We start from the raw sequence: 22,869 nt of genomic DNA, 5'->3' as shown, positions 1-22,869 counted from the left end.
AGATGGAAAGGAAGAAGGAAGAAATCGGAGTTGAGCAAAATTCAAAAGAGGCTAGGGCAAATTTGAAATATTTAAAGAAATGATCGGTTTCGTAGCCTTTTTAATTTTGTTGTATAAGCCATGAATATTTGATGCTTTATTATATTTATGAAAATTAATAATGTAATTTCCTTAAAATATACCAATTTATTATCATTATTTTAAAAAGAAAGGAGTTGGTTGCAATCCAACGAGTACTGAAGTATCCCAAAATTTGAATTCCTTTGCCCCCGCTACTCGCGAAAACCCCATCTTCTTCCTCAGAAAATCCCTCCATTGAAACCCAAACTCTTCTTCCTCTCTCTTACTTCAAAACTTCCTCTTCTCTCTCTCTCTCTCTCTTCTCATGGCTCTTCTGTGAAACATGTCGGCCATGGAGAAGCTATTCGTTCAGATCTTCGAAAGGAAGAAGTGGATCATCGACCAGGCCAGGCAGCAGACCGATCTCTTCGACCAGCACCTCGCTTCCAAGCTCATTATCGATGGAATTGTTCCTCCTCCTTGGCTCCACTCCTCTTTTCTTCATTCCCACATTTCCCATTTCGAAGGTAATTTCCTACTCTTTTCAAAGTTTTCCCCCATTTCTTATGCTTCATGGTTAGTTAGGTTGAAGTACAAATTTCTCTCTTTCGCCACATTTTTTTTGCTCAATTGGTTTCGCGTAGTTGCAGAAGTGAACAAAAGTTTTATTTCTGGAGTTGAGTTCCCACGTTCGCCGCTTGATACCCATCGTTCTAGTTTGAATGAAGCATTTGTTGCAGACAGTGGGGAGGAATTGGAGCACAGGTCGAATGAAGAAACTGGTTCCTTAAACGATGATTTTGATGCAGGAAATAGACCAGCAGTTTCACCCCAGTGTGACATAAGAAGTGCCGGTGTCTTAAATTGCGCGCCTTGTATTGAAATGACTCCTGTTTCTCCTCATGGTCGAGGAGCCATAGTCTCTGAAAATTACCGGGATCCTACTCTGTCATTGGCTCGGTTACACAGATCTAAATCTAGGCAAAAGGCTTTGGAGTTGCGTAATAGTGTGAAATCTACAAGGTGCCAATCTCGGTGTGAGAACAAGAGCGATTCTATTGCTGGTAGGATTGTAGGATCTGCTATTGGTTTACTGCAAGCTGATCACGAAGATGAATCAGGGTTGGCGAAGGCTTCCAGTAGCTGTAGGGGAATTGGTTCTTTAGAAGAAGAAACTAATGTTGGTTGTGAGCAGAAGCGTAGCTCTATTGGCTCGGATAAAGTTGGAGTAGTTGTAAGCCCTGGGTTGCAAAGTAGATTTATTGATGTGGAGAATTCTTTAAACATTTCCTCTAAAAATGAAGAGTTATGTATAGCAGGAGGTTCAACACAGAATTCTTATCAAGTAAATGAGCAATTTGACTCACCTAGACCTTCTTCGGGAAAGATTGAAGAAGGGTCCACATACTGCAGGAGCCAGGAGTATAGTTCTGATAAACCTGAAAAGTGTAGGTTGCAATGTAGCTCTTTGGATGCGAATAAAACTTCATGCATTTCTCCTGTAGATGGAAGAGCAGGTACAATAGGAGGTCCAAAATTCCATTCTGATCAAGTGGACGAGCAATTGGACTTGCCTAAACCTTCTTCTGACAATGTTGAGTGTAATGAAGAGGCGGTATTAGGACACTGCAGGAGCCATGACTATGATCTTGATAACGCTCTACAGTCTAGGTCACAACAAAGTTCCCAGGAAGTGGATGATTCATCAATCATTGACGCCTGTGATGGAAGGTTGTTGGACTTGTATAACCCTTCTTCTGGAAAAGTTGAATGCTGTGGAGAAACTATTTTAGGACATTGCTGGAGCCAGGAATGTAATTTCGAAATTGCCCAACAGTCTGGGTCGCAATACAGCCCCCAGGATGTGGATGATTCTTCATATGTTGACTCTGAGGTGGGAGGATCCTGTCCCATTGGAAGTTCAAATGTGCACCCTCGTGAAGTGAAAGAGCAATTGGACTTATCTAAAACTTCTTCCGGCAATATCGAGTGCTGTGAAGAAAAAATATTAGGTGGTTTGAGTAGTCAGGACTACAAACTTGATAATCCTCAAAAGTCTGGAATGCAACATAACTCCCTGGATGCGGACAATTCATCATGCTTTTCTTCTGTAAATGGAACTTTTTGCGCTGTTGGAAGTTCGAAGCAACATTCTGATCTAGTGAGTGAGCCGTTGGAGTTGTTTAGACCTTCTTCTGTCAATAGTGAATGTCATGAAGAAGAACTAGAAGACTGTAGGACCCAGGACTGTAATTTTAATAATAATGCGGTACAGTCTGGTGTAGGCAAAAATTTCAGTTCACCAATAATGGAAGTAAGGGAGAAAACATCCGATAAGAAGTCCTCCAGTTTTATAGATGACAAGAGGGATGCTAGTGAAAAAGAAAAAAGCAATTCACTCCTTCACATACCTTTGCCACAGATTCAGGTAGACTCAGTGAAGGAAAACGAATCCGATCAAGGTGCATCTGAATCTCACAATGAGAGGAGATATGAAGACACAGGAGATTTTAATGGAAATACTCTCTCATCTGGCAACAAGTCACTGCAAGGTTATGAAGAAGTAACTACTTGTTCTTTGCTGCAAAGTGATGAACCTGCTGAACAAAATGTTTCTTTGAAAGATGGAGTATCAGATTTGCAGAATTCCCATGACAATGTAGTTGAAATTCCACCAGTGGATGGAAATGGTACATCAGTTCCTAGAAAAGATACAGAAACATTTAGAGATCATGTGATAATGGCTCCTTACGTTGGTGAAACGGATGGTTATTTGGAGCAGCAACTGAAAAGTTCAGGCATATCTCAGTGCGAAGGTTCAGATTCCTTTGAGTATTGCACTGACGACTTTAATGGTAACCATCATTACATATCAACAGAGTGCCAGACTGCAGAAACATCAATAGAGTTGAAAACTTTCAGCTCACTTACGAAGGCATCTAGTTCTCCTGAAGATGTGAGAAGGGTTGAGCTGGAATTGGGGAGTGGTTTTCCTGGATCTCTAGGCTTGGGGAGTGGTATTCCTGGATCTTTAGGCTTGGGGGGTGAGCAACTTCAAATTATCAACGGGAGTCCCACAGATAATATATTGATGGAGGAATTTGACACTGAAAAACCTGTTCTTGAAATTCAACGATTATCATTTTGTGGAGAAGGTTACCAACAATCAAATGTGAGCATTGTCCCTATTGAAATGTTGCTTTTGGAAAAGGAAGCTCACTCAATGCAATTGTCTGATTCTTCACCCACGCTTCCAGTTAAAGAGGTATACATTTATTACAATGGGAAGAATTTTCAAACAGGCCTTCACAGGTTGACTATTAAAACAAACATCGTTCATGCATAGTCTATAAAATATTTTAAAATAAACTACAAAATCACGATGCAAACCCAAAATTAGTTATCATCACCAAATAGGTTCTTTATCACCTCCAATTTTCCCATCATTAGACTTATGGCCTTTCTTTCTCTTTTCCCATCATCAAACTTATAATTTTCCATATTTTCCACCATTTGACTTTACAGCCTTCTGTATTTCCTTCTTTGTTTAATTGTTTTTATGTTCTACATCTGTAAAAGGAAAAATAGGCTGTGTTGGGTAAGTTAAATAAAGGAGAAACAACTTCTTTCTAATTTTCCTTTCTTTACTTAATTTAATCGTAATTTGTTTCAAGCAGCTAAAAGAGAAGTGCATGTTCACAGGGTGAGGTGGCTTACTTAATTTAATTGTGAAGCGCACTTAAGCACACACTTCTGTGGATTAAAACTATTGTTTTGGTGTACTTAGGAAGTTAAGATCAAACGATTTAACTGTGTTATTTCAAGTATATTGATCTGTTATTGAAACATGGGTACAATTATGAGCGTACCTTCGTTGCAAAAGTACCTGTGAAGGAGTATGAAGATAATTCTTCCAATTCACTTAACAAAAATTGTTTGTCTTCTTTTTAATATGTTGTTTTCTACATGCTGTTCTTGAAAGGATGGACCTAGTTAGGAAGGGAGGTGATGGTGGTCATACGTTTGTACTTTTAAGAGGGTGTAGTGTTCACTAAATGCTGGCTTTATCAATTTCGGACAAATTTCTATGCAGGGGATTTGATCGATTTTTTTCCCTCCTTTTTTACTTTTTTTATTAACTTCTCTTCGTGATCTTGTTTCTTTGTGCATGATTCATAGGATCTCTCTAGGTTCAGAAGCAATAACAGAGGCACGCTGTTGCAAAATGTCATGCTAGAGAGCCAAAGTTTGGATCGTGAAGAAAATCTTCAGTCTGGAGAAAACGAACTTCCTGTTGATACTGAGAAGATGGAAAGAGAGGAGGATAAGGGGAAACTTACTTCTTGCTCACTTCTTACTCCCCTGATCCAAACTTCTCATTATTTTGGTGCAGACAAGGATATGCCTGCATTAGAGGGGTTTCTAATGCAGTCTGATGCTGAACAACCATGCATTTCTGTTGGTGGGATCAACCTCGACACACTAGAACTTTCGAAGTGTATGATAGAACGTGCTAGCATATTGGAGAAAATCTGTAAATCTGCTTGTATAGACAGTCCATTATCCTCATCTTCAGAAAGTTTTAAGTTGAACAAGGTGGCAGATTTGTACCATTCCCTTTCTAATGGTCTACTAGAGAGCGTGGACTTGAAGAGTAAACTTCTGATGAAGGATCAAAATAAGCTACTGAAGGATGGTAGTAACTTCTTGAATGGAGAAGTCAACTGTTCTCCTCATGGGTCTTTTTCTGATTGCCTGAAAAGCACCGGCAGTCATTCAGCTAGCGATGTTAGGAGGCCGTTTGCATCCCCATTTGGAAAGTTGTTGGATAGAAATTCATTAAATTCTTCAAGTTCAGGAAAACGAAGCAGTCCGAATATAGAGCTTCCTTGCATTAGTGAAGAAGCTGAGAGTATAGAGGAGATTGATAATGAGTTTGCAAAGGATATGAAATCGAACAAGCGAGTACCACTTGTTGACATTACAGAAAATGCAAACGTTTCGGTAACAGTTCCTGAAGCTGTCATGTTTGCTGATAGATTGAGTTTAGAATCTTTAAACACAGAACTCAGCAACGCGGGGACTCATAATAGAACCAAAGAGAATCTGGCAAACCAGAAAAACAGTAAAAGGAAATATTTGAATGAGGCTGTAGATCTTGATATCTTGCCAGGAGCAAACGGAGCTAAGAGAGTCACTAGGTCATCTTATAATAGATTTAGCAGGTCAGATTTATCCTGTAAAGAAAATTTCAGAAAAGGCTCTCGATTCTCTGGAAAGGAAACCAAGCATAAAAATATCGTGTCCAATATTACTTCTTTTATTCCTCTTGTCCAACAAAGAGAAGCTGCAACTATTTTGAAAGGTCTGTATATATATTTAACTATGTCTGCATTCAATATTAACATACTTGGATTGATTATGAAATCTTTAACATTTCTTGGATATTGTCATGTTAAATATCTCTAGAATTTTATGTCTCCATTACTAGCTACTACTGAATTGAGAAAATGTGTAATGAAGAATGATTTTCATGTATGATATCTAGAAGAATCCCTCGACAAAGTCAAGTCCTAGGCTTTCCATGGCTCCACTCTCTTATTCCCCTGTTATCATCCTCCCTTTTTGCACATGTCCTATTTTGTTATGGTTATTTTTGGAAATTTATTTTGGCTTCTTCTGTCAGTGTTACCATGTTTGGCGGTTGTGGCATTGTTGATTGATGTTTGCAAAGATTTACGTTTGCCAAGTTAGATGTTGCTAACATGGTTTTGTCCTACGTTTTGCTTTGAGCTTGATTAAAGTCATCCCTTTTGGTTTAGCTTTTGATGTGAAGTTCATGAAGATGGACAGCTTGGTGGATGTTATAGTTTTCTTGCTCCTTCAAAAGCCTGATGTGTTGAAATTTGTTTGTAATTCTTCATTTATTCATGGTTTATGTTGGTCACACAATCTTTCAATCTCGAGGCCTTTGGATATCTCCTAACAAGAACACAAGAACAAAAAACAAATAAATAACACAAAAGATAGATTTATATTGCAATAGCAGGTCAGATTAACATAGCCTTTCGAGATAACTACCGTCTCCTAGTATTTCCTACAGGAAATTACCCACAAAATTCTTCACTCCTTCCTCTCAACCCAGTACAGTACCCCCACACTCACTATTTCTAACTAAAGGTCCTCTGTCTAATTACTACTATCCCCCTTCTAATAAGTAGTAACCATACCGATGTTTACTAATAATCCTACTAATTTCATAATTAGGGTCTTACAGATTCCAAATCTTGAATTGGTTGTTTTAGATTTATGATTGATCGATGCGTATCCCCTTATAAAGAGTTTGGTTTTGATTTGGCTGGTCTCAAGGCTTCATCTTGGTGCTCCCTTCCCAGATGTTATGTTAGCTTTCTTTTTACAGGATATGTCTTATTGAATGCCTTTATCTTTTTGTTGCATTCTTGTTCCATCATTTATTGCTTTCCTTGTTTACTCCTTGTGGAACTCGTATACTTTGAGCATGATCTCTTTTTATTAAATCAATGCAAATGTCCGTATCTTGTTAAAAAGAAAAAAAAAATGAAAAGGAAAGAAAAGAAGCATGCACATTAAAACACCAAGTCAACCATAGTTGCTAATAGCTAACTAACTATTTCCCATAACCTGGATGCCTGTACTTTTCTTTGTTCTCCTTGTTTGTTAAACAGAATGGGCCTATCAAAATTTTATTTTGGTGTGGCATTGAACTCTATCTATTATTTGGGAGTATACAGTTTAACTATCGTGTATCTGATGATCTGAGTATTGTAACAACTTGTAATTTAAGTTTGAAACATGTGCATTCCTGTAGGGAAGAGAGATGTTAAGGTGAAGGCTATTGAGGCTGCTGAGGCTGCAAAACGCCTTGCAGAAAAGAAAGAAAATGAACGTCAAATGAAGAAAGAAGCCCTGAAACTTGAGAGAGCAAGAATGGAGCAAGAGAATTTGAGGCAGATTGAACTCGAGAAAAAGAAGAAAGAAGAAGAGAGAAAGAAGAAAGAGGAAGAAATGAAGAAAAGGGAGGCTGATAAGGCGGAAAAGAAAAGACAGAGAGAAGAAGAAGAGAGGAAGGAGAAAGAAAGAAAAAGAATGCGTGTTGAAGAAGTTAGGAGACGATTACGAGAACATAGTGGGAAGTTACGATCGGATAAAGAGAATAAGGATGCAAAACCCCAAGCCAATGTAAGAAGCTATATGTGCAAATGTTTGAACTTTCCTTGTGCTTATGGGGTTTGAGAGGTAAAAATAGCATATTATTTTTTTCTGGTAGGAGCAAAAACCACGATGCAGAAAGGCATGTAAGGATGTCACTAACAAACTGGACAAGGAAAATGGACATGAAAAATTTGACAAACTCTCAGTAACCGAGTCCAAGAGTAGTACAAGCGATGCTGGGAGGGAAAACTTTCTTGTGGAGAACTCACAACCAACGAGTGTAGATTTTCTAGAAGCAGAGGTAAGTTGATTTTGTATTTGCAAATTTCCAAAAGCTTTGACGTGATTTATAGTGAAATGTTATTTTCCCATGATAAGAATGGCCAATTAGCAAGCAACCTTCCATTGTCCTAACCCTCACCATTCTTCTACTGAAAGCGTCATTTATTATTATTGTTTTTATTTTTTATTTAAAATTGTCATGATTTTTTTTGGGGGATGATAGATGGAGGACCCGCGTTGAAACCTTTTGGAGGTAATTTTAGTGCTGCATCTGAAGGATTCTGGGCTTATAGATAAAGTAGGTTGTTGTAATTTGAAATCCTCACAGGATACTTCTTGTAGATAAGCAATAAAATAAATGAGAAGGCACAACTCTTGAAACATAACACCCTAGGCTTCCAGTTATTTTTAGGTCTGAATCCACAAGAAAGAAGCATGAAAACTACTTTCTAGATAATTATGTGTTTGTCCGGGTGGGAGTGATGGTTAAAGTATTGATTTTAGAAAAAGAGATTTGTGAACAAATTATTTTGTAAAATTTATTTTATTCAATTGTATTGATATTTGGTTCCAAATTTTAAAAATTGTATTTTATTAGTTAAAAATGATTTTATATTATTATTTTTGGTTTCAAAAGTGATTTTAGAATTACTAAATTACATGAAAGACGTTTTTAAAACGATTAATCTATGGAACTAATTTTACTTAAGAAGAGACCAAGAAAAAAAGAAAAGAAAATGGAGCTAATTTTGGTGATTCTTGGTCAATCAGTCCCTGAAAAACACATTTCAACTCGTTGGAAAATAATTCTATATGGTTTTAAATTTTTCTAAATAAAATTTCAACATTTGCCAATTATCAACTTTTGAAAGAAGTGACTTTTGCAATGACAAATTACTGTTGGCCATGTTATAATCATTCCAAAACATACACTGAATCTTTATGGATCTTGCTGTATCCTGTTACATACTTATACCCACAGAAAATTAATTCCACTTCATCTAACCTGAATCTAATTGAACTAAGAATTTTAAGATACTATTCAGTATTGACTTTTGCTTGACGCTTGATCCTATCATATGTCGCTTAAAATTGAGAAATTAAATAGTTATATGATTTAACTTCCTTGAGATGACTGCTCGAATATTTGGCGACTTAAAGTGAGAGAATTAGTTGGCAATTAAAGGCAGATCTTTGTCTGTTTGAGAGAAAAGAAAAAGATTTTTATAATTGTAACAGAGAAAAAGATTTTTATAAGTGTAACACACTTTTAGATGTTTGATATTAGGAAGTCTAATTTCTTGGAAGACTTTAACATGCATGATGAAGGAAGATATTTCTTGTTCCATTTGAGCTTCGTATGCTGAAATTTATGATCTTCTTTAGGCACTAGAAATTGGGATGGAGAGTGGAATATCTGAAACAAGTGAACGACAATCGTATCAGATTTCTCCTTACAAAGCTTCTGATGATGAAGATGAAGAGGATGAAGAAGATGGCATACGAAATAATAAATTTGTTCCTTCATGGGCAAGGTGTGTAACTTGGTCTGATGTGTTTTCAAGTAAGGAAATAACAAATGTGATTTAAACTCCGTTGATGCAATTTAGTATGTTTTGCATTTCGCATTGCATCTCTCTCTCCCAACATCCTTTTTGTCAAAGATAATCGTGAAGACCATTTCAAATTTGCCATTTTGTGTTAGAACTAATTTATTCATACTTCTTTATGCAGTAAGGATCGCGTAGCTGCTCTTTTTGCTTCTCAGCAAAAATTGAATCCAGAAATTATATTTCCACCAAAAAGCTTTTGTGATATAGAGCAAGGTGAAAATTAACACAGAAAGATGGCTGCAGCTTTTAGTCTTTATTAATATTAAATAATAGAAAGTTAAAAACACACTGAGCTAGTTTAACTATTTTGCAGTTCTATTGCTTTGACGGCATTCGTTTAAATAGTCCAAACTTTCACAACGTGGATAGATTTTATCTGCTACAGAAACATTCCTCTTTCTCACTGTGCAAGAGACTTGCGGGTATGCTTTTATTAAACTGCGTTTTTTCTGACTTTAACTTCACATCATGAGTGATCACTTTTGTCTTGTTTGTCAATAAGTTAGTAGCAACGTCACTCATTTGGACGTTCTCTGTGTTTGATGGTCATTGCTAGTTATTAGGTCTATCTAATCTACATAACGTTGACGTCAGTATTTATGTAAATCTTTTACCCATAGTTAGCTGTACTGTATCTTTTGCGTGGCTTTTCTCTGTCCTTCCCATACAATCTATAAATTTTCGTGCGATCTAATGGATGATTGAGAGAAAACGTTCACATGCCTGAGTTGTGTAAATAATCAATAAGAATTTCCCTTCAGCATTATGGCTGCTTGTTTGTTTAATATATTGGTTACTATTTTCATTTGTCCATGTCTCATTAAAATGGAGTGCTATGTTATGTGGCAGATTGTGCTGACTAATTTCTCAAGGAGTTGCTGATCAGGTGATTAGTTTCTTGCTACTCTATATTCTGAATGGCTAAGTTGAGACGATTATTGTACAATAGGTAGCTTTATATTTAGGGTTAATTTCTTAGCACCCAAATAAGCTATAAAACCCAGTACCCACCTCCCTCATTCGACTGGATTCTTCAACCACGAAAAAGTTGGGTAAAAAGCCTGTAGTTAGTTCTTGGTGTCAACCTTCCCTTTTGCTTTGTGGTGAGGGATAGGGGGAGGATTAGGTCTCCCCTGTAGAAAAAGCAGAATGTAACCTGCCAACATGTAGGTGTAAAGCACTAATTCTTAAGATAACTTCTCTATGTACAATTCATTTTTATTATATTGTCTAATGAAGATGATGAGATTGTTCATCTTGAAGAGGCAAATATTGATTATATTCTAGAAAAAAGAAAAGGGAAACCCTTAATGCCGTAAAGGTTTATGCAAGTATTACATAGGTTGGTTTATGACGAAGGATTTTATAATATGAATAGACTTTATATTATAATTAGCAGTTCCCAGCTGAAACTAGGTTTTCTATTTTATCTAGTTCTTGCTTTGACAGAATCTTTTTTCCTCTTATAAGTTCCATTGCTTGAAGACTTGTGTCATTCCTAAAGTAAAAGGATGAACAACCATGAATAATAATTCAAAAAAAAAAAAATGGAAAAAGAAAAGAACTTTTCCCTTTGTCTCGTTTTGTTTGATAGATCTTGATTACTTTGTTTCTCTAATTTTCAAGATTAGGATTCCACATTTCGGATTCTTTTTTCTCCCAACATAAGTTGTGGGATACATGTTTAACTGAAAAAGGAGAAAGCACGAACAGGCATATCAATGGGAGAGAGGTGGAACAAAGTTTGAGACAGCCATCACTCCTGTAAGGGCATATTTGTATTTCCACCAACCATTTCTAATAGTTACACCACAAAAATGTTTTCACAACTCACAGACGAAAACACAAATACCTAAATATCTTTTGTTGAAACCAACTTGTAAAATAAGATCAAACAAATTCTTAAACCAAAACTAACTTAACTGCTAAAGTTTTGATCTTGAATTATGTGTTCAAAATTAGCAAATTCATTGAGGCAAGTTGATTTGGTTGATTTTTCAAATTTGAGTTACACTGTAAAAGAAATAAAAGTTCATTTTATTCAATACACGATTAGACAAAAAGGGCAAGAGCGCATGTTGGATATGTTGACGAGCCTTGCTTCACCATATTTGTATTAACATGAGAAATATGAGAATTAGGGTGACAGAAGAAGAGAGAGCATGTACAGTCCCAACAAAGACAAAAGAATCTCTTAAGCCAATGGTTGGGTGTTCCGCTCTCTCTCTCTCTCTTCTATCAACATCTTTTCTTCCATCTTTCACCTCTTCAATTTCACTATTATTTGATTACATTTGTATACTCGTTAAACCATCTTACAAAAGAAAAAAAAAAATCTAATTTCATCCGTAATATTTAGGGTACACCTTCTTAAGTGAGAAATTTGAACTTCACGTTGTTATGCTCATGTTATCCACTTTCCAATTTCTAAGTGCAATGTTAATGTTTGAATTTATTTTGTATATATAATATTATGATACATATAAACGTCAATCTTGCAAATACTTTTACTTTTTGGGTGTTAATCTTTATTGGTATTATTGCATCACTTTTAAAAATTATGTATTATACTTTTGCCCAAAACTAGAAAAAGAGAAAAGAAGATTCAAAATTTTGTTGTTGTTATTATTATTATTATATTCAACTCAAAACATGAGTTGAAAGCATTCTTACGTTGCGTGTAAATTAGAAAGTTCGTTGAGAAGAAAAAAATCTCAGAAAAAAAATTACCTTGAAAATAATAAGCTTTCCCATGGCAACAAAACACAATAGTCCTTAAAAAAAAAAACTAAAGCTGATCAAAAGTTTAATGAAATTCTCAAAAATGGAACTTATGAAGATGTTTGCAAAGAGAAAGTGACAGAGAAAGAGGCAATAGAACAGTTTGTGTAACATAACTAAAAGTCATTTGTTTTAAATTTTAGGGGTGGGCCAATTGATTTGTCAATAGTTGAAAATTAAATTTTTTAGCATTAGATAGCATTTTGTTATCAAAAATAATTTATAAATTCATTAGTTTCTAGACACTCAAACCTTGGATCTAGGGTGTAACAATAATTCGACCAATCCGACAATCCAGAATACCCAATTCATATAATATGGGTTGGGTTGGTTAGTTTAAAATGTGGATTGGATTGGGTCAGTTGGGGTTGAAAAATTTAAGTAAACCCAACCCAAATTAATATAATATAGAAAAATTTAGAAAAAAGAATTATGAAATTTCATAAATATCTTAAAATAAGTTTTTTTTTACTTAATTAGGAATTCACATGTTTGTAGGACAATTTTAACCTTAAGATTAACATTAATTATATAGATAATTCGAAATTAAGAAGTATATTTTGTCTTATTTACGTTATATTTATCATTATTGTATAAACTATAACCTCCTTGATTCTTAATGAATTTAAAATCTTAGTTATTAATGAAAAAATGTCACTTTATATCATTTATTTTAAATTATCATTAAATAATATATCTTTGAATATGAATATAATTTCCAAAATTCTATTTCTTAACTATTCATCAGCCGCTCCTCATCTCTGTCGTCAATAGTCATTATTCTCTGTTATATTCACCGCCTGCAATTTATCCAATTTCTTCACCAATTCTGGTGCATCATCCGTTGAAAAGTTATCGAATTTCTTCACCAATTTCATATAGTTTCATTCTTCATCTCCTTATATTTTGTTCATCACCGATTCCGATTCCGTTATTCACATAATCTCAATTTATTTCGTCATTTCGTTCTCCTCATGCATCTGGTTAACTGTCTTCCTTATTTCATTATATTTTTCTGTACTCCATTAAATCTTAGTATTCCTAGAATGTTTAATGTTATATTTTAAAATATTTGTTTTAGACATATACCACTTCATATATATAACAATGCATATATTTATTACATATAGTCCTCAATGAATTTCAATTGTCTGTTATGTGAATTAGTTTATATATACCCTTTCACACATATAATAATGCATAGAAATTGAGATACATTAACCGATTAATATGATATGTGTGTTATGTTATTTTTTTAAATATATACCCCTTCAAATATACAATAATATACATAAATTGACATACAATAATTAATGAATATGATCTGTGTGTTATGTTTTTTTTATAGACATATACCCCTTCTTATTTACCATAATACATATATATGGGCATCCAATAACCGTAGAATATCATATGTTTATTCAAGTAAGCTCAATTCTGTCATCGAAAAATCGCAACATTCTTTTAATTCCGGTACATTCAGTTTCCTTATTCACGTAATCTTATTTCCTCTATCACTGATTCTAGTTTCATGCTTCATTGATTCTCAATTTATTTTGTTTTTTTTTTGTTATCCTCGTACTTTCGGTTAGTTGTCTTCCTCAATTCCTCATATTTTTCCTTACTTCATTAAATCGTAGATTTCCTGAGACATTTTAAACTTCGATTTCGTAATATTTCATTTAGATATATACCACTTGATATATACAATTTATAAATATATGTTGACATACAGTTTTCAAAGAATATGATATATCGATTCTATTATTTAGTGTATATATACCACTTCATATATACAATAATACATGTAAATTGACATAGATTTACTGAAAAATAGAATATGTTACATTGATTTATGAATAGTATATATAAAATAATACATTATATATTTTATGAATGAAAAGTTGTATTTTTCAATTTGTTAAATTGAGTAAGAAAAAATGACAGAACATGAGAAAAAAATCTGTGTATGTATTATTGAATATATGCAGTAGTATATATATAACAAATCACAAAACATAAATGTATTATTTAGTAACATATGTGAAAAATTAAAATAGGAGAAACATTACCGAAATATATGCTACAAAACGGAAGAAGAAAGAACAAAATTTTGAAGGAAAAAAAACATGCTATGAAACAGAAGAAGAAAGAACAAATTTTTTAAGGAAAAAAAATATATGCTATGAAATGGAAGAATAAATAATATACGGAAAAAAAAAATTAACTGTACTATAAGAAGCAAATTGTATCACAAGAAGTAAATCGGAAGGGAAGAAGAAAGAACAAATTATTTTTGTAATAGAAATCGAAGAAGAATGCAGACGCCGGAATTGATGATCGTGACAAACTAACTTTTAATTGGACATGAAATTAAAAATATTTATTTTTATAGGAGAATTAAAAATAATATTACCATATAAGATAATAATTTATACCATTTTTAAATTATTCTAAAGTTAATAAATATTATATTAATAAATATAAAAAGTTACTATAGATATAATTGATATAATAAATATGATCGTCGACGATTAAGGAAAATATTGTTAAGATTAATAAAATTTAGGTAATAAGATAAATTTATCTATTATGAATAAAACTTTTATTGATATATTAGAAAAAAAAGGTCTATTATAATTATCAGATAGTAATCTAAGCTATTTTAATTGAAACCAATAGACCATTTTTCGGCCAAGGACCTAACAACCTACTTTTGCCATCCTTGGAATTAGTTCCACTATTTAAAATCCGAGTCTTTTCATTCGGTCCCGCCATCCTACGGAAAGCTTAAGAGGCACCAGTCGGACGGTTTCACTCTGTGGCTCCGCTCACTGGCGCTGCAATGGCCGCTTCGGAGCTGGAAGTTGCATTTTTTATCGATACTGATTTCGGCACCCGCCTGGCTGTTGCCGTTCCCCCAGACATCGCCGCCGGAGCTTTAAAGAGTGAGCCCAAGAACCGATGAAAAACAACTGCTCTTCTCTTTTCCTCTTCTTTCACTCCGTTTAGAAATAGCTATGTGGGCGTTTTGTTTTTTCTCTCTTTCATCCGAGAAATACCCCATTTCAGAAGACTGTTCAATCTATTTGAGGATTTTGACTGTTTATCTTTCTGGGTTTTAAAAGAGCTCTACCAAATCCTTTAGGTTTTTCTTTATGCCTTGTTCAGATTCTGGGTTCTTCCTCATTTTTCTGCAGTAATGGCATTTCTGCTGCTTACTTTCCGGTTAAAAGTTGCATTTTGTTTGTTCATTATGAATATATGATTGCTTATATCTATTTTTCTCTGTGTTTGATTTCTTAGGGGTCTTTTGTTACTTTACTGTTTCTCGTTTCCATCCTCTTGTTTACAATTTTCGCGAAGCAAACACACTACCAAATGGCCCTGAGGGTCTTGGTTAGGTTCAATGTTTAAAGTCTAATGTCCCTGTTTTCAAAACACTTTATTGGTCATTATTTATCTCTCATTCTTCTGACTGGGAGATTTTTTTTTTATAATTGTATTGTTATAGTTAGCTTCCTTTGTTTTTTGTTTTAGTTCCTTTTGTCTTGATCTTTCCTTTTTGTATTTCCCTAGTCTATTTGTTCGGGCTTCTCTATGAATCTTTGTTTTTTCTCGGAAAAAAGGCTAGTTTTAAGATACGGATCATGGTTTTAATAAGTTTGGATTTATATGACATTTGGAGTTAAGAAGATTGGGTTTGTAGATATATATATGTTGAAATTTTACAAAAGAAGAAGTTGCAAAATTCAGGATTACTGTACTATGTGTTTGGTTTGTGAGTTTATATGACTTCTGAAAGTTTGTATGGACGGTGAGTTTCCTGAACTTTCGCTTGTTTAACATGAAATTGTATAGCTTAGCTAGTGGACTTAAGAATTAACAAACCTGTAGCTGTAGTGTGAGATAAGCAATCCAGATACCTGACATAAGTTTGGCTTCTGAAGTATGAATTACATGGTTAACACGTAACTTGTAAGTCAAATTTTGTTCTTAACGATTCATGTTTAGGATTGATTTGAAATGGTGAGGTTAGGTTTTGGTGTGTTTTGACATTTTGTCTGTCCTTGTATTCTTTTATTTTTGTTTTCTGGATGAAAGCAATTCTTTCTAGATAAAAAGGCTCTAAATTCACTTTCTAAATATCTATATTTGTCAATGTTTATAATCATTCTGGACACACGCATTTAATAATTCAAGATCAATTTTGGGGATGTGTTTGGAGTTGTAGAACCAAACATTAAAGTGACTTTGAGTGATTTTGAATGTAACAAAAGTAATTCTAACCATTTCAAAATCATTTGTCCTTAACATTGTTTCTACACTTGGACACTCGAACTTTTAAGTCGAGGATGAAAGATTTTATTCCATGTCATGCGGGCTTATGCCACCTCAGATGCAAAGTTGCGTGCATAATGTCTATAATCTACAGTGTCTTTACTGTTTTGCCTGCTGATCGCAAACTTTTTCCAGGGGAAGTTGAGAGAGTACATTTTAACTGTTTCCCAAGTATAGGAGAGATCAAGGTGGATGGATTCATGGTGTGTTTGTAGATTGTGTTTGTTTGTTTTCATGGTCAACATCATATTTAAGGTCATTGTTCTAATTTGTGCCATTTCTATTTCTTCAGGTGAAGCAAAACTCGAACTTCTACCATTTGCCCGACACGTTGCTCACAAAACTCGCTTCCCGACTGGAAGTGATGCAGTTTCTTCATGTCAAAGCACGGCCTTTGAATGAGTTTATTGAGCCTTGTATACCTGAAAATGCCAATTGTTCCCCCAACCTAAACTATGCCACTTACCCTATGGAAAGACGAGGCTACATGGGAACTGCCTGCAAGAGTAAAATCAGAATCAATGGCAAGAAACATATTAGAAAAAGGTTCCAAAGGCAGAATTGCTTATCAAGACTAGTTGGCCGAGGCGTCTTAGCCTGGAATACAAGGAGAAAGAGGAAAATAACTAACAAAAAACAGGTTTTAGAGCACATGGAAAAGAATTCTGATACGAAGGGTCTGATAAAAGATGTGGATAATCCCAATGGTTCGATTGATACATTGTCATACCATTGTGTGCCAAATGACGAAGTGAGGACCACAAAACGAAGGTTGGCAAGCTCCTCATTGGTAGAGGCAGCCACAGACAGTGAGTTGTCCTCTGAAGCCATGTCTGTTTCTAGTATCATAAAAAGATATTTTTCGAGCAATGACATAGAGAGCAGCATTTCAAACCAATCAAGATGCGATATTACTCAAATTCGGCCAGAAGAGTATTTAAAGATGAAGAAGAATATGGGAAGAGGCCCAAGCTTATTACCTTTGAAAGTTCCATTTAAACCATGTCCTCAAAAGGCTGAGAGATCTAAGCTTGGGAAAAGGCTGGTGATGGCTTCATATAATCTTGGGATTTCTCCCATCAGGGGAAGACCAGAAATTTCACTTTGTAATGCTAAAGGTAAAAAGTTTCAAGAAATGATGACTTTAGCTAAAAGTTCTTGTTTTGAGATAAGTGACAGTGAAGATTGAACTTAATTATGAGATTACTTTTGTTTCCACAAGTATATAGCAATATAAGGATGAATTTCTTGGGTTTTGTTTTTAACTTCTCGTAGCCTTTGGCTTAATGTGTGGTCTCCATTGTAGTGTAGTATAAATGAAAAAGTACATATGAGGGATGTACCCGTTTTTGCTCGATCTCGTTGATCACACCAGAAATATAAAAAATATTTTAAAACAGAAGTGGGAAGAGTTTGTCATGTGGCTTAACCATGAAGTGGCATGAACAAAGATCGATGTAGCCTAGGTACTTAAATATTTTGCCGATCAAATTCATTTCATCGGTAACATATTGAATGGATGGGTTGAGTTTTAGCCTAATTTGGAGCTAAAACCAGTATGTTGGTTTAAGGAGATGAAATAACTAACCAACCACCAAATCAACTAACATTGAATAAAGTGTGTTTGCTGTATCCCGTTTAAATATCTTGATTTTTTAAAAATAATGTTATCCTAATATTTATTGACAAAAATAGGGTAAGAGAGAAAGAGTTGACAAAAATAGGATATTGAAGTTGTGCAAGATACACGATTAACAAAAGTTGTGCATCGGTACACAATCTAATAGCTAAGTCGTGTATTGGGTCTATAATTTCGCATCACTTCACCACCTTTCATGCGTGCTTTGCTAGCTCGCCGTTGATTTCCATATGTATGCCATGTAGGAAACTGTGTACTAGGTATAGAGGACTTAATTATGTATTAGGTATACACAACTTAGTACACATTCAACACTTATTACAAAGTTCCCTTCAAAAGAATTATACGCAACACAAAATAACATTTAGACTCTTCTCGCCTTACTTCTATGTGCTATACAAGTTGATAGTGGCCACTATCCAAATAATGCGTTCACAAATGGCACAGTAGGCGATCAAGGCTGCAAGTTCAACGTGTTGGAATTAATGTCCTAAAACTAAAACTCGGAGTTTGTAGTTTAATATTATATTCTATTCAATAAAGTGGTTATTGATGACTTATTATTGAAAATTGAATACTATAATCTTGAATTCAATAAACTAATGTCTTGAGGCTATCTAGTGTAGACTTGAACTTTATGTAGAGACATAAACATGGACCAAGTTCGAGTATATAGTCCAAACGGTCTATAATGTATGAATAAGATTGGATGCCTTATTTTGGGAACACTATAGATACGACCTGCTTTGTAGTTAGTACAAACGATGTAATCCTGAATCATTCATGTAAAGATATAGAAGTGGGGGCATCCTATGTACAAAGTTTACATAAGACTGAAACCAAGAAATAATCACTTTTAAGTTATAACACCGTTGACTATATAAAATTGACTATTTTGGTTATGATGACCTAGGTAACTTAATCTTAATCTTAAGCTAACTATGAACTTCTGTTAAAATGAAATTATCCTTAGATCTGCATAGGTGAGGGCAGCTCAACGATGTTGGCTCAATAAACCTTCCATTTTAGGGGTAAGACAGGTGGATGGTTAAGGACATAGGGTGCAAGACGAAAGTTACTCCTACCCGCTTTTAGGGTTAGTAGGTAGATTGTTCTCTTAAGAACCTAATCTAAGTCTTGAATAAGCGGCCTCACTCTCTCATTGGCTCGTAAGAGATTTGGTTTATAGGTTGAACCTTAAACCAATTGTTTAATAGTGGATCAGTGGGACTTAAGGAGCAAGATGTAATATCGAGGGTAAAAAGATATTTTGACCCAACCAAGATTTATAACAACTTGTGAACTTGTGAAGAATTAATTTACTGATCATGGTTATATCCGATGAACAAAAATATATCTATAGTGAGGGGAGTGCAACTACGGACTTTAGTAGAATGATCCATTAATTAACGAATGTTGATTAGCTCGGTTTAAAAGGGTTTAGCCAGTTAATCTTAGATCGTTGGAGCCCATGATCTATAGGTCAATTAGGTTCCCTTGCTAGCTCATATGGAATTAACTTAAAACAATATGTTGGAATAATTCGAATTGTTCGAATTAGATACAAGGAGAGATATCGACAAATACATGAGATATAGCCATCGATTATAGAGCTTTATGTTTAAATATGATTTAAATTTTAAAAATATGAATATGAATTCATATTCAGAAGCTCGAAATTGATGGAAATGGTCAAAGTTGTAAAAAGTCAAAATGTTGACTTTTGACTTTGAAAAGTGTCAAAAGTCAAACTTTGACCAGCTTTATATTCAATTGTAATTTAAATTTCGGAAAAAGGAATGCGAATTCATGCTCGAGAAGTCAAAATTAGTGACAAATAGTAAAAAGCCATAATGTTGATTTTTGACTTAAAAAAGTTAAAATTTGACTTTGACTTAAACGGTCAAATGACCATATTGCCTATAGACTAGTTAGTGGAAAAATTCAACATTTTGTTGGATAATCCCAGTGGGATAAGTGGCTACATGATATGTAAACACCTAACCTACTAAGTTCCACTAATTGTTAGTGGATTATTAGGTATTAAGTTTTAAGAAACTAATTACATGCAATTTTGCATGTAATTAGCTTATTTAAAGGGTATTTTTCAAATATTTGAGAAACTTTTGGCAAAAATTTGTTATTTTATTTTAAATAAATTATTCCAATTTTATTTCTCTCCCAACTCTCAAACCTAATTTTCCATCTTCAAATTTCATCTCTTTTTCAATTTTCTTCATATATCGGGTCCCACCACCTGATTCTAATCCGAAAAATAGCGGGTTAACTCTAGTGGAGGTCTTGATTTGAGTTTGTGAGGAGATTATCAAGAAATTGGGAAGTTACAAAGGTAAGATTTTCTTCAACCCTAATTTAGTTTAATTAGGGTTCTTATAAGCATGTTAATTTCTAAATAGTTTAGATGCATCTAGAGTCAAGTTCCAATCCGTAATTCTATTGCGTTTGTATGCTTTCTTTCACAACGTTGAATGTCCTTCGCTACATGGGGGATAAAACAAAACATTTTGAAAGGTTAGACGAAAACGTATAATGAGTGGGTCAATACTTTTAATAAATCAAAGTTTTCCTTAACATGCTACAATCATTTAGCCAAAACACATAATTCAAATACTTTGCATTTCTTCAATCTGAGTTGTAGCCCCGAATGTTAAGGAGTGAAGTTCTTACCTACCGACTCCTTAACGCAAGATAGGATGACATGACTTACTCGCTGCACAAATTTATATAACAACCCAACTTTCCCTCCTTTACTCATGACTTACTCGCCGCACAAGTTTACATAACAACCCAACTTTCCCTCCTTTACTTGGCTTTTATGCCTGACATCCATTCCTTACTTGGCTTCAACCCCTGACAACCTGGGGAAGAAAAACTTAAAATGTAAGTTGAAGACTTAGTGAGTGATGAATTTAGGAAAAATACCTTTGTGGGGAATACAACGGTTTCAATAATAACATCAAATGAGAGACATTAGCTCAACAGATCACACATAATATCGATATCACACAAAAAGCATCAACAAAAGGATTTCAAAAGAAAGTTTTTCATACAAACATTCATAAGATACTTCCTTTCGTTTGTAAATATCATAATTACAACGTTTATGTGATAAACAACATGCATTCATTTAGAAAGATCATTCATTCAAGAAATCATTTACGAACAAACATTCATTTTTAAGGATCACTCAAATCAAACATAGCCTCAACTCTTTCTCCCTTTTGGCTTTCAGCTTCCTTTTCTTGCCTAGTAGTTTCCCTCAATTGGCTTTTCAACACTCCAAAATCTTCTCTCAACGACTCAGTAAAAAGTTTAGTGTTTTTCCACCATTTCTTTCGGTCTTTGGTCCTATTTATAGCGACCTTTCACATCCAATGGTCACTTCCACGCTTTACACGTGTCACTTTACTGTTTTACCGGCCCTATGCAGCCAAACCAAAGTTGCCATATAAGTTAAACGTCGATTATGATTAGACATATTTCTTGAGACGCCAACCTTATCTCCTTGGAAAGCTAAACTTTTTTAAATCCCCGGACTTTCTTCTCGGGAAGCAACAAACATTTACTTTCCCTAGAGGATCATCTAGTTACTTCAACCGAACACCCACCTCATCACTATACTCTTAGGCATAGGTACTTCTCCCCGCATTGCTACCCCAATCGCCTAATTCTTAGTGTTTAATGCAAACTTCTTCTTCGCCAGCAACCTCAACACATTACCTACTTCGCGTGATGGCTCTTAGTCTCAAATACTTCTCTTTGCATCACTCTTTCTCTAATTGTATCCTTCTTCGTAGAATGCCTCTTTCTACACTTAGTCAAAATAGCTTATCTCAATGGAGTTCTTCAACGAGACTTCCTTTTGGATCAGGGTCTCAAAAGAATGCACATTACATAAGTCATCACGCCTGATTAACTATGATTTCAAGTATTTTTCCATGCAGACAAGTGAAAAGAAGAAATGGAGCAAGGATCGCGTACTAACTCAGCGATAAAGCTATTTGGCGAGTCGAAAGGAGAGATACGAGTACAACTTTACGCGAGATGATTCGCTAAGAGACAAGAGTGGTAGTTGAGGCTGATGTGACAAGAAACGTGTAGGCAAGGACAAATGCGCAGTATAGGCAAGGACGAATGTGCAACATTAGCAATTAATTTCTCTCCTAAAGTATGCCTATACAAGAAGCCAACTCCACCTTGAATAAAACATAAACAGAGGAGGCTATCCATTAAGGAGGTTGGTGAAAGGACGAGTTTTAGAGCACTTCACCATTTGTAGTAGTCTTCCTTTCTCCATCATCTTCTCTAGTCAATGTCTGAGTGAGAGCTTAGAGAGAGATTAGAGAGAGAAGCTTCCCCTACCATTTCTTCTAACCTATAAAAGAGCCAATGAATGTAACCTAATGCATTCTGCAGCTTGACACATTTCTTTACTTTCCATTTTGTACTTTTGAATGTATTGTTAAATGATCGTAACCTTATAGCCAAGAGGCCTACATTTATTAATACAATGCATGTTCATCCATTATCTCTCTCCCATTCCTTTTCTATTCATCTTGTTGAAGTGTTATAAGTAGTTTAAATATGTATTATGTGCTTGGTAAGAGTTCTTTAAGTATAAGAGTCATCTTGTTTAGCTTGGACCTAACTCTTTGCTTGGCCAACACTCGTCGCCAACTACTCGAGAGAGTAAGTGGTAAAGACCTAGCTAAACACATGTAGAAGAGAGTTCAGAAACAAACTTCATTATGACATTTTGCCTCCAATCATTTGTGTCCCTAAAGGAAAACAAGTGTGGTGTTTAGGTGCCAAGAGGTTGCTCGCCTTAAATATAAGATGGTCAAGTGATTTATCTCGCATCAAGCTGTATTTTACATTTAAATCACCCTTAATGCAGAGACATTTCTTCATTCTTCTTAATAGAGGTTAGATCGCATT

General features: G+C 34.7%; 2 protein-coding genes across 4 annotated transcripts; both read left to right on the top strand.

Moving 5' to 3' along the window:
* The first annotated feature begins 231 nt into the window (after positions 1-231).
* Positions 232-10,404, top strand: LOC103501253 (uncharacterized). Of its 2 annotated transcripts, none has more exons than XM_008464786.3 (9): positions 232-587; positions 711-3,325; positions 4,240-5,425; positions 6,911-7,281; positions 7,370-7,555; positions 8,923-9,071; positions 9,271-9,362; positions 9,463-9,571; positions 9,999-10,404. In XM_008464786.3, exons 1-8 carry the CDS (start codon positions 404-406, stop codon positions 9,474-9,476), a joined length of 4,797 nt encoding a protein of 1,598 aa, XP_008463008.1. In that variant the 5' UTR covers positions 232-403; the 3' UTR covers positions 9,477-9,571; positions 9,999-10,404. The 2 variants fall into 2 exon arrangements, with proteins under 2 accessions (XP_008463008.1, XP_008463006.1); XM_008464784.3 differs by having other exon boundaries at positions 243-587; positions 705-3,325.
* A 4,222-nt stretch (positions 10,405-14,626) lies between these two features.
* On the top strand, positions 14,627-17,536 carry LOC103501255 (uncharacterized). 2 transcript variants are annotated; one of them, XM_008464788.3, is made up of 3 exons: positions 14,628-14,878; positions 16,407-16,474; positions 16,564-17,536. In XM_008464788.3, the coding sequence occupies exons 1-3, from the start codon at positions 14,776-14,778 to the stop codon at positions 17,458-17,460; spliced, it is 1,068 nt and encodes a 355-aa protein (XP_008463010.1). In that variant the 5' UTR covers positions 14,628-14,775; the 3' UTR covers positions 17,461-17,536. The 2 variants fall into 2 exon arrangements, with proteins under 2 accessions (XP_016902960.1, XP_008463010.1); XM_017047471.2 differs by having other exon boundaries at positions 14,627-16,474.
* The last annotated feature ends 5,333 nt before the right edge of the window (positions 17,537-22,869 follow it).

This window comes from Cucumis melo, chromosome 1, assembly GCF_025177605.1.
Source record: "Cucumis melo cultivar AY chromosome 1, USDA_Cmelo_AY_1.0, whole genome shotgun sequence".
In the NCBI taxonomy this organism is placed as follows: Eukaryota; Viridiplantae; Streptophyta; class Magnoliopsida; order Cucurbitales; family Cucurbitaceae; genus Cucumis; species Cucumis melo.
Note: the sequence above shows the minus strand (reverse complement) of the source record. Positions and strands in the feature narration are given on the sequence as shown.